This window comes from Drosophila obscura, unplaced genomic scaffold (genome assembly GCF_018151105.1).
Source record: "Drosophila obscura isolate BZ-5 IFL unplaced genomic scaffold, ASM1815110v1 contig_22, whole genome shotgun sequence".
Taxonomy (NCBI): domain Eukaryota; kingdom Metazoa; phylum Arthropoda; class Insecta; order Diptera; family Drosophilidae; genus Drosophila; species Drosophila obscura.
Genome location: NW_024542809.1, coordinates 77,939 through 93,571, shown reverse-complemented (window position 1 = coordinate 93,571; position 15,633 = coordinate 77,939). Strand labels below are relative to the sequence as shown.

Below are 15,633 nucleotides of genomic sequence, written 5' to 3'. Positions count from 1 at the left end.
TTTTTAAATATCTTTATTGTGTCTGATATATAATGGCTGTAAGGCGAAGCACAGAAGACATCACAATTGCTTTGCAGGAAGCAGAACCATTTTGTGGTATTTGCAACGAAGTATTGGGGGCTAGTGAGCTCATAGCAAATACTCCGTGTAGACATAAGTTCCACAAAATTTGTATTTTGGAACATATTAGAATAAATCCAAAATGTCCCACCTGTACATTAGATTGTTCTGCTCTAGCACTAACATTCTCTAACAACAAATTGTTAGCAGAGCTTAACGCAGAAGGAGCGCGACCACCCAGTGCTAACGAATCTTTTCGTACGGTAGACGGTACGTCAAGTCGACCTAAAAGGGGGCAAAAGTTCAGTAGAAGAGGTATGAGTACAAGATCAACTCAACGATCTAAATTAGATCGCTCACTAACGGAACCCGAAACCAACAATACAACCCTTCCGATAAATACTCAAGTTGAAATCGCTAATTATGTCCAGTCTGCTGTTAGCATTCAACAGGCTCAGTTGATGGAACAGCTTTCTTCCTTCTTAAGCAAAACTATTGAATCTTCGATTCAAAGTCAATTAGCGTCACTTCAGTTGACACAAGCTGCACATACTACACCAGATGTATCACGTAACGGTAATAGTAACCAGACGAATAACATTGATAGCACTCAAACACGAGATAGTAATGCAGAAGTCCTTTTAGATTACGAGAACATACGATTGCACAGTTAACGTAGAACTTAAAGCTCTGACGAAACGCGCGTAGACGATCGTCTATTGATGCTATGATCATTAGAGAAAATTTTATGAACAAGCGCAGACGTGCAGATATTTACCGTGCCCAGAGTGTTCAAATAAACGTACATTATATTTTCACCTGCTTTTATGCGCACAAAATTTTGTAATAAGACCAAGCGAACTACATATTCCATTTATGTATGGTTATTAGGATAATATATTGAAGTGCTTGCTGTGTATCTCTTGCCAAAGGTATGTTACCATGTTCGTGCAGTGCCCATGTGCTTACATAACCTATGTTGCAGGTCAAAGCATCTTAAGCTGCCCACCGCGGTGAAGTCTGTCTAAGACTGCCCTGGGAGCAGACTGAGGAAAAAGTTGTCGATTTTAGTCCAACTGCAATCTTCTTGGTGGAGTTTCATCATCCCTTGTGGACCTATGGTCCAAAAACCTGTATACAGTTTGACGGAAGGTGCTGTCCCATTCCACTTGGGGCAGATAGACTGGCCGCGTCTATAGAATTGGCTCTCGTATCTAATAAAGAGTCTACATCGTAAACCGGAGTCGGATATATCGCCCAAGTGCCTCTTACGTCTCCCCGAGGCGATTTCCGAATCGCAACAGACTAACCCGGTCATGCCTTCATCATTGGATTCCGCCGTAGTCTAAGCTTATATATATACCAATATATTCAAAGTTCCATTAAAATCTGCCATCGCATATATGTCAGCATTGCGATTCAGGGAATGTGAAACTTTAAAAGTACTCCTCGCTAATGGCAAGGAATCGTGCGATGTAAATGCACCATGCAGTTCCATTTTGATTTGATTTTCTTTTCGCAATAATGCTTCTCAAATAATTTGTAGTCTTGTTCTTTACTCATATATTTATATATGCAGAAGTGATGTCAATTAACGTAAATTAATAATCATGCAAACTGAGACAACTGGCTGATAGATATGAACGGTTTTCTTTCGATTAAGTAATTGTTGATATGTATTTAATTAATTTCAATATCTTAAACAGCCAACGCCAACACATACGTCTTCATTGGGCCCAACGATACGCAAAATAAGGTTTGTTGAGAGTAGCAGCAGCGAGTTGGCAGGGGGCTGTTGTTAACAGCCGGAGCGCGCTCTCTCTTGCCTGGCGCTAGCGAGTTGGCGGGCAGCCAGCTCACTAAGCGGGAGTTTAGTATGCTACCCACCCCCGTACATTCCGGTACGCGTCGATACATAGAATCGTTTTATATTCACACCCACATACATACACACATATAATCAAACAACCGCGCCGTTACGAGTGCCCAATAAACCAATTAGTTAACGATCATACTGTGCCTATTCATTGCGGGACACTGTGGATCTGCTGAGGGCTTATCTGCAGCACTAGGAAGCGCCCTACTACAAACATTGGTCCTTCGAGCCGGATTCTTGCTGAATCGAGATTGTCCCAGCAAGCATCGGTGGATTCCAGAGAGAACTGCAGATAAGTACGCTCATATTGTGCCGCCAATCGATTCCTTCCGCGATTGGCGTTCCGCACTATTCACGTCCGAGTGTCCACTTATCCATATGTACATATATTCTTATGTACATATTGTCCGATCTCACTAACACTTTCCGTTAGTTATTAGCAATTATCCGCTACACAGCCACAATAACGGCGTCCGACACGTATGTATATATGTATGTGCATATGTTGTGCCTGATTCGCACACACATACCCCGCCCCCAATAAAACACTCATCCGAAGTAATTTATTGGCGTTGTTTATTGTATTTATTGTTTATTGTGTATATCGAATTGTATATTCTTACAATCTTATTTTCACTCAATACTTCTCATAAATAATAAACCTCATTAATCCCGGTGAGAAAATACCTAAAAAAAAATACCGATTACTCCACATCTACATACCACACTTAGTATATGTAGGCACGAACGCGTTCGTCCGATACGCGGTACCAGCACTCCGCTGCTTATGCAAATTTCGCAATTACCAAGAATTTAAGCATTCCAGGCGCCCCTAAAGTGACCCACAGCCCGAGCAATTTCCCCCACATCCGGGATAAATTCATCCAACAAGAGGCACAGCTCATTTCCGCAGTCTTTTTTGCATTTTTCCGCGCCAAATTCCAAATTGAAAAAAAACTAGAGGTGACAAACCAAAAAAAAATCTAGTGGTGGCAAAAATAAAAATATCGCTCACGGGCCTCGTATCCATCGAGTAGTTAATATTTTTTCGCAAATCACCTTGTCCATCGCCCACTACGACTAAATCCATTCCAGTACCGATATTTAAACATATCGTAGTCTAGTGCGGATCCCGATTGTGATTCTTTTGTGCGCCAAAACCGCGGGGAACAAGAAAAATATCCTTTTTTCTTGCGTCATATCATCCGATAGTTTTCCCGAACACTTCCGTTTTCGCTCTAAGATCGTCTTACACATCACCCACTACGACGAAATAAAATCCAATACCGATATATCAAATATCGTAGTCTAGTGCTGATTCCGTTTTCGACTTTTTCGTGCATTAAAACCACTGCCAATAAGAAAATATCAATTTTCTTGAGGAATATCGTCCGATAGTCGTGCTCGACAGGAAAACAATTCCTTGTTGTTCTGGCTCTGGTGTGGTGTCCATTTCCGCTTTATCCGCACAGTCCTCATTTGGCGTTCATTTGTGCTTCCGCGTGCGGTCCTTCTTAGTATGCCAACAGGTGTGGAAGACAACAAGAAGTTTTTGGCGGTGCCTACGCCTGGTAGATCAAGGCCATCTAGCTCATCCGTGCCATCAACGCCGACCCCGGGGACTCAAAGGGCAAGGTCCTTAGGTACTCCAAGGGCTTCCACGAGTGCCACGGCGGCGACGACCAAATCGGTGCTGTTTCCTTCGCCGATCACGACTAAGGTGCTTTCGCCTCCATACCCGCAACTAGTCGATCCTCGCTCCACACTTCCAATGGCACAGCCGATTGTCACCTCCGCACGGGCCAAGTTTGTGGCAGCCATCGATAGGCTGACCACCTTGGAGGCACGGCTCACCACTCCAGGGACCGCCACCCCATCCTCCGCGGTCTCACAGGTCCGTCGTGACCAGCTCAAAAACATGTGGGCCAAGGTGGATGCTGAATTTGAGGCATGTTCGCTGGCAATGCTGTGCGAGGCCCCTGAAGACCAAGAGGAAATTCAGAAAATGTATGGCGAGTGCTATGAGGGCTATGAGCGGTGCGTGGCGGACCTCATAGCCCAAATAGACCGCCCAGACCTCCGACCTCCCGGGCCGCAGACCTCCCAGGGCGGTTGTCGGCTGCCCCCCCTGTGACATTGAAGTTTTCGCAGGGGATTACGTTCGCTGGCCGACGTTCCGCGACCTATTCACAGCGATTTATATAAACAATCCGAGGCTGTCCCCGGTGGAAAAGCTGTACCACCTCACTACTAAAACCCGTGGCGATCCGAAAGCCATAGTAGAAAAGTCCCCACTTACCAATGACGGTTTCGAGGCAGCATGGTCAGCCCTCCATAGTCGATATGAAAATAATCGACTCCTGGTGACCAACCAGATAAATATCCTGCTATTGCTGCCTCGCGTGGGTTCCGAGACTAGTCGTGCCTTGAAAGAGCTTCAGAGCACCATTCAAGGTGTTCTAACTGCTCTGGCCCACTCCAAGGTCTGCACAGACAATTGGGATAGTATTCTGGTGACCATCTGTGCATCCAAGCTGCCAAAACTGACCCGGGCTCTGTGGGAAGCGTCAGTGACTGACAAGAAGGAAATGCCTCCATGGACGGAAATCGACTCCTTCATGACACAGCGGTACCTGACGCTAGAGGCCATGGAGAGCGACCCTTCCCAGGCTAGAAGCGATCCGCATCAGCAACCGTCCAAAGGCAGTCAAAATCCGCAATCCTCCGGAAGCCACGCCAACCCATTCCGGTCTCAAGGCAGTCCTCCTACGAGGAACTTTCACTCCTTCAAGACCCACATTAATCCGAAGCAGTGCGATCTCTGCTCCAAAGAGAATCATCCGGTCCGGCTCTGCCCGCACTTCCTCCAAATGGACGTTGAAGCACGTTCAAGCTGCATCAAGACGAAGCAGTTGTGCTTAAACTGTTTTGCCCGAGGTCACCAGCTCCGAGAGTGCACCAGCGCCCACAATTGTTTCACGTGTGGAGCCCGTCACCATACACTGCTGCATCGCGGTACTCCTGCCTCCAGTGAGTCGTCCACATCCGCGCAAATTTCCAATTCGTCCGACGCTCAGCCCACCGTGCAAAATTATTTCACCTCGGGCACCAGGCCCGTTCTTCTAGGCACGGCAATAATTAACATTTGCCACCTGGGGACAAATTTCCGCGCCCGCGCTCTAATCGACTCGGGCTCCGAGGCTACGTTCATTACGGAACGGCTTTTTAACATCATCAAACTACCATTCCGCCTTATTCAGGCACAAGTCTCAGGCCTGAGTCAGTCGGTAGCAGCTCAGTCCAAGAAGCTCTGCCACTTTTCCATTCGTTCCCCGACTAAGCCGGGCTTGCAGTTGAAAGCCGCGGCTTACGTATTGCCGGAACTAGCAGGCAATCTCCCGTCATATCCAATTCCGCTAAGTGCGTTGCGAGATTTGCCGAACCTGCCATTAGCTGATCCCACCTTCTATGAGAGCTCGCAGATAGATGTCCTGATCGGAGCCGATATCCTTCCCTCCATCCTTCTGAGCGGTTCACAGACCGACATTTGTGGCTCTCTCCTTGGGCAGGAAACGATTTTCGGGTGGTTGCTTACTGGTCCGGTGCCCAGTGCCCCCCCGAACCGAATCGCATCTTTCTCCACACAAGTGTCCAACGTCCTCGATGCTCCATTAGACAAGCTCCTCACAAAGTTTTGGGAGGTGGAGGATCTACCAACCAAGTTAGTAGGAGAGTCCGATTCCTATTGCGAAAGCAACTTCCTACAAACCACCACGAGGGCAACAAGCGGAAAATACATGGTAACCCTACCATTCCGCGACCCGGGTCATCTCGGGTCTGGCCTAGGGTATTCAAGGTCCATCGCACTAGCCCAGTTCTTAAGGAACGAGAATCGGCTGAAGAGAGATTCGCCGTTGCACGAACAGTACGTTTCCGTAATCCAAGAATACTCAGATCTGGGCCACATGACAGAGGTCCCTCCGAGCCACGACTCCAACAACTACTATCTCCCTCACCACGCAGTAATCAAACCCGATAGCACTACAACGAAGCTTCGTGTGGTGTTTAACGCATCCAGCCCATCCGCGAACGGAACGAGCTTGAATGACCTCCTTCACGCGGGCCCGGTCCTACAATCCGATTTGACCCTTCAGATTCTGAAATGGCGCTACTTCCGATATGCGTTCAACGCCGACATCACCAAAATGTACCGTCAGATTTGGGTGGATCCAGAACACACTCGTTTCCAGAGAATCTTGTTTCGAAACGCAGAGGGGGAAATTCGTGATTACGAATTGAAAACCGTCACCTTTGTCGTCAACTGCGCCCCCTTTCTCGCCATTCGAGTCCTTCAACAGCTTTCCAACGACGTCCAATCGCAATTCCCCAGGGCTAGTCATATCATTCGGCACTTTATGTACGTCGACGATGTCCTCGCCGCGCTGACTCCACACAGGAGGCTCAGCTAGCCATCCGCGAATTACAGGCCGCCCTCAGTTCGGCAGGTTTTCCGCTACGAAAGTGGACAGCCAACCACAAGGACGTATTGGCCGATATTCCGAGTGACCACCTCCTCCACACTGATTTCCTGGAGATTGACGCACAGAGCACGGCAAAGACCCTCGGCATTCGCTGGAAAGCGACCTCCGACGAGTTCTTCTTTGTTCCTCCGGTGCTCTCGCTTGAGTCATCCTACACCAAGCGAGAAGTCCTCTCGCAGATAGCGAAACTGTTTGATCCTGCAGGGTGGCTGGCACCGTTCATCGTCCGCTCCAAGATCTTCATGCAGGAAATTTGGTTGCAGGAACTGGAATGGGACGAGAACCTTCCCAACGAACTGTGTCAATACTGGCAAGCCTTCCTGCGTAGCTACTCCTGTCTCACGAAGATCCGTATCCCAAGGTGGATTGGTTCCCAGCCATCCGTTAAGGTGGAGCACCATGGGTTCTGTGATGCCTCAGAAAAGGCTTACGGCGCCGCGATTTATGTTCGCGTTGAGATGGGCCAGCGTATCGACGTGCATCCACTGGCAGCGAAGACACGAGTTGCGCCCGTAAAACCCGTATCGCTTCCCCGGTTAGAGCTGTGCGGGGCCGTGCTTCTAGCCGAAATGGCGACGGCTATCCTGCCAAGTATGCCGACGACAGGGTCTACCTGTTACTACTGGACAGATTCCACAATCGTTCTCGCCTGGTTGAACAAGCCTGCATGCCATTGGACCACCTTCGTGGCCAATCGAGTAACGAAAATCGCTCAAACCACCGAGACCCAAAAGTGGTCTCATGTGCGCTCCGAGCACAACCCGGCGGATTTAGCCAGTCGGGGGGTTCCTCTACAGGATCTGGTTGACAACCATCTCTGGTGGCATGGGCCCTCATGGTTACAGCAACCACGCTCTCAATGGCCGCTCCAAGATCAGGAAACCCCCGTCATAGACCTCGAGCAGCGGGCTGTGAAAGTCCATTTCACAACCAGCCCACCCGAAGACTTCCTCGAGCGGTTCTCCACGCTTGAAAAAGCTCTACGAGTCCGCGCGTACGTCCTGCGTTTCCTACAGCGCTGCCGAAAACTACCGTACGCACAGGAGATCCATCCTACAAGCGGGGAAATTAACGAGGCTGAACGAACTCTTATCCTAGAAACTCAGCGCCGAGAATATTCTCAAGAGTATCACTCCTTACGTGAGAAGCGTCCAGTGCCTCGATCAAGTTCTATCCTGAATTTGAATCCGTTTATGGATCAACATGGGGTCATACGCTCCTGCGGCCGTGTATCTACGGCGCAAGGGCTGAAGTATGACGAGCGACATCCCATAATTCTTCCGTATAACTGTCGTTTGTCGCGACTCCTCACGCAGTTCACACACCGGATCACTCTTCACGGGGGCAGCCAATTGATGGTGCGACTTATCCGATCCAAGTATTGGATTCCACGGATTCAGAAGCTGATGAAGGGTGTCGTGAACTCTTGCAAAGTGTGCCTTATCCACAAAAGGAAGTTGCAAACTCAACTGATGGGGGATCTCCCCAGGGAGCGAACTTCATTCTCCCGACCGTTCACGCACACCGGAATTGACTACGCCGGTCCCTTCGAAATCCGCAACTACACAGGGCGGGCGTGCCTTATTACCAAGGGGTATGTGTGCGTGTTCGTGTGTTTCTCCACGAAGGCTATTCATTTGGAGCCTACGTCCGACCTCACCACCGAGAAATTTCTCGCTGCCTTCGCGCGGTTCGTCGCGAGACGAGGCTGTCCACAGAGTATCCACTCCGATAACGGCAAGACCTTTGTGGGCGCAGCCACAGTACTGGCCCGTGATTTCCTAGAAGCATTTAAGGACTCTGTGATTGATGCGTACAGTCACCAAAGGGTCTCGTGGAAATTCATCCAACCAGGGGCCCCACATATGGGGGGACTTTGGGAAGCCGGAGTGAAGAGCTTCAAAACCCTGTTCTATAAGGCCACGTCCACTCGTAGATACACCTTCGAGGAGCTCTCCACGCTTCTCTCGAAAATAGAGGCGTGCCTTAATTCCAGACCGCTCTCGCCTATGTCCGAAGATCCGACGGAGTTACTGGCCCTAACTCCCGGGCATTTCCTTACGGGGGGACCCTTAATGGCGACGGCGGAGCCAGAAGTTAAGGGTGACCTCACCTCGATCATAAATCGATGGCAACATCTGAAGGCACTCAACCAACAGTTCTGTCGTAGGTGGAAAGAGGAATACCTTAAGGAACTCCACAAGCGGACCAAATGGCAAACGCCCACGCCCAATCTGCAGATTGGTGATATGGTCGTCGTGAAGGAAGACAACTTGCCGTCTAATGAATGGCGTCTCGGACGAATCCATTCCATGTACCCCGGCGCCGACGATCGGGTCCGTGTAGTCGACATCCTCACTGCACGGGGGGTCCTCAAAAGGCCCGTCGCAAAGTTCGTTCTTCTGTCCGTAGAACCTCCTCGCTCCATCCAACATTAACGAAGAGCGTGCGCGTCCCCCGCTTCCTATCCCGTTACTAACCCGTCTCCTATTCTTTGTCTTCTTCTTTCGCCATAGTTTCCGTATTTAGAGATGGCTCCACGGTCTCGTAACACCCGCACTTCGGAGAGTAGACGTTTTCGAGGTAGTAACTCCTACCGTTGCCGAGTCTGCTCCGGAAGCCATCCGCTCCGTGCCTGCCGACGCTTTCTTCGCCTGGACGCCGAGAAGAGACTCCGAGCCGTCTTGATTAACAAGTACTGCGCTAATTGCCTGGCTCATCGGCACTCCGGCAGAGACTGCCGCAGTACCAAGGGCTGCAAAGTGTGCGGTGGGAACCACCACACGCTACTCCACAACCGTGCGTCCCAGCGTTCAGGCCGCGCTTCCGGACCAGCCCCTCCGGCGGCTCCAGCCTCTAGCGTTGAACGACGCCGTCGTCTCCCCGAAAGCCGCCCCGTCGTGGAAGATCCGGCACCATCCGTGGCTACGCTCCTCCAGAACCGGAGCATCAACGTTCTCCCGACGGCCCTGGTGGTCTTAGATACGGGTTCCAGAACTTTTGAGACAGTGGCTCTTATAGACCCCTGTACCCCAGTGAGCAGCATCGACGAGTCATTGGCCATCGCCTTCAAACTGCCCTCCACGCGGGTTGGCACCGAAAAGGTGTGCACTGCGACTGTCCGCGCCAAGAATGGAAACTTCCAAGTGGACGCAGTGCTGAAGGTCGAGCGCCGCCTGCGCGTCCGCACGCCACTACGCCCCGTGACCGAGGCGGTGCGAACCCGTTTCGACGACATTCGCCTCGCCGACGAGCGCTTCCATCGCCCATCCACTGTCTCCCTCGTGCTCGGCGCCGACGTTTACCAGAAGGTGATCCAACCCGGGTTCCTCGCCCTAGGAGAAGGTCTTCCCGTGGCCCAAAGCACCGTATTCGGATGGATTGTTTCTGGGGCGTGCACTCAGCCATAGAGGTTCTCCATTGCAGTCCTGCAAGGGGGGGGAGGATGTTGAGAGTAGCAGCAGCGAGTTGGCAGGGGGCTGTTGTTAACAGCCGGAGCGCGCTATCTCTTGCCTGGCGCTAGCGAGTTGGCGGGCAGCCAGCTCAGTAAGCGGGAGTTTAGTATTCTACCCACCCCCGTACATTCCGGTACGCGTCGATACATAGAATCGTTTTATATTCACACCCACATACATACACACATATAATCAAACAACCGCGCCGTTACGAGTGCCCAATAAACCAATTAGTTAACGATCATACTGTGCCTATTCATTGCGGGACACTGTGGATCTGCTGAGGGCTTATCTGCAGCACTAGGAAGCGCCCTACTACAAACAAGGTTTATGGCGGAGTGAGTAAAAACAAAAGATTGTGGTAATTCTATTACATTTTGCGTTCATGCTGGACAGTATGATGGTTATGGTTAACTATATTTGATTCCGTTCTCAAAGCCCAGAATGCACTTTTGTCTTAGTTTCCATAAAACTTAAGAGAACTCTAGATATCTGAGTGCCAATGAATTCCGTTTTATAATAAAAAGATTAATTAGTCTACCCTTACCTTGCCTTACGCATATATATATATATATATATATCTATATCAAATAGATTCCCTTTCTTTACAATTATTTAATGAATTTAATTAAATAATACCTAGTAATTAAGAAATTAGTACCATATTTCAAATATCTATATTAATTGCTGCCTTCTTGTTTGTAACATTATGGTTACCCGAACTGAAAAATTTTTTGTATTAAAATATGAAGTGTTATGAATTGGAAATGAATCTTTAAACTTTTTGTAATAGTCTGTCGAGTATCCATGCCAGGATCTTATAAAATGTGGTGAATCTGATTAAAAAGGTTGATCAAGGGACAATGCAGCAGTTCTCACGCGTTGTCATGGTAGGGTGGGTACAGAAGAGAGGGACAATTCACATCTAGGTCCCCTCCAAATAGAAATGGGTTCAGTAGGGCTTTATTTGGCGTGTCGGCGCTGTTTGATCATAAGTTTTTTTTGTTTGTATTAATACAATAGCCACATATAGTCTACCGTACAAGTGCACTAATTAAATGTAGTGGAGTACAAAAGTACAGTTTGGTGAGGAAGAACCCCGACAATCCGGCGAGCTAGATCCGAGCCTAGCAAGAGTGCACACGACCAAACCTTGCTGTACGCCTTCCTTAAAATTCAGTTTTCACCATCTGCTGATATCGAGGCCCTATATATATGTATACATATGTATATAAACTCTGGTACACTACACATTTGGCGCCCAACGTGGGGCCAGGCAACTTGCCTTAGAATCTAAAACCTATTCTGAACTATTATTAAAATTTGGATTTATAGTGTCATACTATACAGGCCGAGCTATTTTAATAAAACACGCAAATATTGCCTTGGTTCACCAAGCTCAACCGCTTATTCATTTTAATAACAAAAATTACATTTTTTTTTATAATTATATTGCTCAAAGATCAAGATTTCAAAATTTGTATGTGAACTCTGTTTTAGGATTTAGTAACTGCAATTCTTTTCGTTAGGATTGGTTAACCAAAGCAGACCCACAGTGCAAAATTGCGAGTATCGGAAATAGTTATGCAATACCAAACCATGATCAGTGTAACCAGGAATTGTTTTAGGATTTTGCGATTTCAATTCTTTTTATTTTGGATTGATCGACCAAAGCAAACCTGACTAACACATAGTGCACCCTGAATTATTTGGATTTACAGTTTTATATTGCGAAAACGCGATAATTGTCAAATGGTTCAATGCAAGAGGTCATAAATGATAAATCGTCCAAATTAATAGCAATAGAAAAGCCTACTGAAACCTATTAGATAATTATAAGTATTCTGGCATGTGAGAAAGACAGACATTATTTATATTACAACCACTTATTATTGAAAATTATTCTTTTGATTTTTTTTATATATTCTTAAAATTTTTTTTTAAATATCTTTTTTGTGTCTGATATATAATGGCTGTAAGGCGAAGCACAGAAGACATCACAATTGCTTTGCAGGAAGCAGAACCATTTTGTGGTATTTGCAACGAAGTATTGGGGGCTAGTGAGCTCATAGCAAATACTCCGTGTAGACATAAGTTCCACAAAATTTGTATTTTGGAACATATTAGAATAAATCCAAAATGTCCCACCTGTACATTAGATTGTTCTGCTCTAGCACTAACATTCTCTAACAACAAATTGTTAGCAGAGCTTAACGCAGAAGAAGCGCGACCACCCAGTGCTAACGAATCTTTTCGTACGGTAGACGGTACGTCAAGTCGACCTAAAAGGGGGCAAAAGTTCAGTAGAAGAGGTATGAGTACAAGATCAACTCAACGATCTAAATTAGATCGCTCACTAACGGAACCCGAAACCAACAATACAACCCTTCCGATAAATACTCAAGTTGAAATCGCTAATTATGTCCAGTCTGCTGTTAGCATTCAACAGGCTCAGTTGATGGAACAGCTTTCTTCCTTCTTAAGCAAAACTATTGAATCTTCGATTCAAAGTCAATTAGCGTCACTTCAGTTGACACAAGCTGCACATACTACACCAGATGTATCACGTAACGGTAATAGTAACCAGACGAATAACATTGATAGCACTCAAACACGAGATAGTAATGCAGAAGTCCTTTTAGATTTTTCAAGGGTTGGTGCGAATCGAAGTAATTCGAGATCACACGTAGAACCATCAAAAGTTTCTAGTATAATGCAGAATTGGCGCATCAAATTTGATGGCTCAAAGACTTGCATGAGGATGGATGAATTTATTTATCGAGTCCGTTCTTTAACTCAACAAAATCTATTTAACAATTATCAGTTGCTTTGCGATCACTTGTACCTCCTATTCTCGGGGAAAGCTAGTGATTGGTATTGGAAGTTCCACCGCACTTACCCAAATTTTACTTGGGATACATTTTGTATAGAGTTTAGACGAAGATTTGAGGATGTAGAGACCGATTACGACATCTGGGAGAAGATTAGGAAACGCCGTCAGGGCGAAAACGAATCATTCGACGACTTTCAATATGCTATCGAAGATCTCGTTGACAGGCTTCAAAATTCTGTTGCAGAAGAAGATGTTGTCGATTTACTAATTAGAAACTCGAAGCCTTCCCTTCATCTTGAACTTCTTCATTTAAAGATCGCAAATAGGTCTCAGCTACGACGAGAGGTGCGTAAGCATGAGCAGTTTTATAATGATATAAAATCGGTCAAGAAAAAGACCCTACGCTCATATGTATCGGAATTGTCACATCCAGACGATAACGAAAAGCTATCCGACGACAATTTAGAACCGAACGAAGTATGTCAAATACAACGTCGCGCTGCGCAGACAGTTTCAATTTGCTGGAATTGTGACACCAAAGGTCATAAATTCGACGATTGTGTTGGTCCACGAAGGATCTTTTGTTACGGTTGCGGAACAAAGGATACTTACAAACCAACATGCCCCAAATGTAACCCTTCGGGAAACAGGCAGAGGGATGTGTCAACCAACAACAAACAGACACATCCTTAGAAAACAGTTGTCAAGAATCACCTACTGATTTGACAAACGACCAATGTTTAACAGAGCCGAAGATCAGCTCTCAAACAGTAGAGAAACCGCGGCTAACACCACTTCATTTTTCATTCACTCCTTTACAAGAAAGGGTAAATAATTACAATATTACTCGTAAAGAAATTTTTGATAGAATAGAAAGCTTTAAATTTGTAAGGAAGCCTAAACGTTCAACAAAACGATTAAGGAATTTTTGGAAAACTGTTCGCATGAATAAGAACAAGTTTATTTCCGTCATATTTCTCAAGTCTAATAACAGGCTATATACTAATGTCATCATTGAGGGCAATGAGTACGTAGCATTGTTAGATTCGGGAGCTACAATCAGTTGTATCGGAGGTTCAGCCGCAAAAGAGTTTGTAGGCCATAGCAAGATTAAGAAGTGTTCAGGAGCTATAAGAACGGCCAACGACACTGAAAGCCAGGTCATAGGCAAGCTGGTAACGCAAATTAACTACCGCGGATGCACAGCTGATTTAGAAATGTTTCTTATCCCTGAACTCAAGCAAGACGTTTATTTAGGGATAGACTTTTGGCAAAAGTTTGGACTTCTGGATCAAATAGCACACACTGCCGAGGTATCTGAATTAGATGTCGGAAGTACTGATGATGTAGAAGAACCACCAAACCTACATAAATTGACACCGGACGAGAGAAGTCGCTTGAACAAAATAATAGGTATTTTTCCATCTTTCGCCACTGAATGATTAGGCCGTACTAGTTTAGCCACACACTCCATAGATGTTGGAGCAGCCAGCCCTGTAAAGCAGAGGCACTGGCCAGTATCGCCAGCCATAGAGAAATTGATGTTTGCCGAAGTTGACAATATGCTAGCGCTCGATGTTATAGAAGAGTCGACTAGTCCCTGGAGCAGCAACTGTGTTTTGGTAAAGAAAGGCGAAAAATATAGACTTTGTCTCGATTCAAGAGAAGTAAATAAAGTCACAAGACGTGACGCATACCCCTTGCCACATATCGATGGAATTTTGAGTCGGTTACCACCCGCTCGCTACATCACTGGCTTGGACATGAATCATGCATTTTGGCAAATCCCGTTAGACGAACAATCACGGCAATATACTGCCTTTACAATGCCTAATAGGCCATTGTATCAATATAAAATGATGCCGTTTGGTCTTTGCAATGCCGCTCAAACTCTCTGTAGATTAATGGATCGAGTCATTCCAGCTCATCTTCGTACTCGCGTCTTTGTATACTTAGATGATTTACTTGTTTTATCAGATGATTTCGAGTCGCATTTATTGTTGTGTAACGAACCATGGTTCTAGCCATGGCTCGTCACAAACGGCGAAGGGTCAGCGCATCCACGCTGGCGGGAGACAATAATCTAACTGATATACACAGAGCTAGCGAACCATGGCTCTAGCCACGGTTCTCCACAAATAGCGGTGTGTCAGCACCCCGGAAATAAAATAGTCTTAAGCACACAATTAATTAATTGGCCGGCGAAAATCCTCCAGCTGAACCCGCCCCGAGGGTGCCGGCCGGGCAATGGGCACTGCATTATCCCGGATCGGGTGATGCACTGTCGCTTGCCCTGTCCGGGGTAATGCAGTGTCTAGCCAAGGCCGGGTCCAGGTCCTCCCGACCAAAAATCGGGGGAACTGAACCACGGCCATGGCTGGAGGTGCCTGGCGGGTAGGCATAAAACGCTAGGGGGTGGTCCCCCCGAAAAACATCAACCACGTATGGACCTTCGGGCCTACAATGGAGCGGACAGACGGTCAAACACGGGTTGGGATGTCAACCCAAACGTCGGTGGAAAGCGTGACTGCTACCACCGGCGGGCACGGGGGAGGAGCAGTCCTCTCTGCGTGTCGCCAGCGGTCACACCTCTGATATGGCGGGAGCAGGTCATGTCAGTTGCAATGCTACTGCCACAAAAAGGACTCACTCCAAGCTGAGCCGCACAGGTGCCTTAGTCGAGACAGACTCGGACCTGGAGAGCGTGCTCTCGGTCAGCAAGACGGAGGAAGATAGCCTTCTCCGCTCGCCTGAACCAGGTTCCAGCTCCCCGCGTAGGGAAGGGCCGAAGCGTTCTAGGGAGGGGATGAAGGCTAAGGCTCAATACAAAGCGGCCCTCAAGATCGTGGAGCCGGCTCCAAGGCAAGA

The 15,633-nt window shown here is 47.2% G+C and overlaps 1 protein-coding gene and 1 pseudogene across 1 annotated transcript; both read left to right on the top strand.

Moving 5' to 3' along the window:
- Positions 1–1,825: 1,825 nt before the first annotated feature.
- Positions 1,826–9,887, top strand: LOC121404572. Its single transcript, XM_041594229.1, has 2 exons — positions 1,826–1,961; positions 8,994–9,887. Exon 2 carries the CDS (start codon positions 9,009–9,011, stop codon positions 9,885–9,887), a length of 879 nt encoding a protein of 292 aa, XP_041450163.1. The 5' UTR covers positions 1,826–1,961; positions 8,994–9,008.
- On the top strand, positions 3,456–8,726 carry LOC121404573 (annotated as a pseudogene).
- Positions 9,888–15,633: the final 5,746 nt, after the last annotated feature.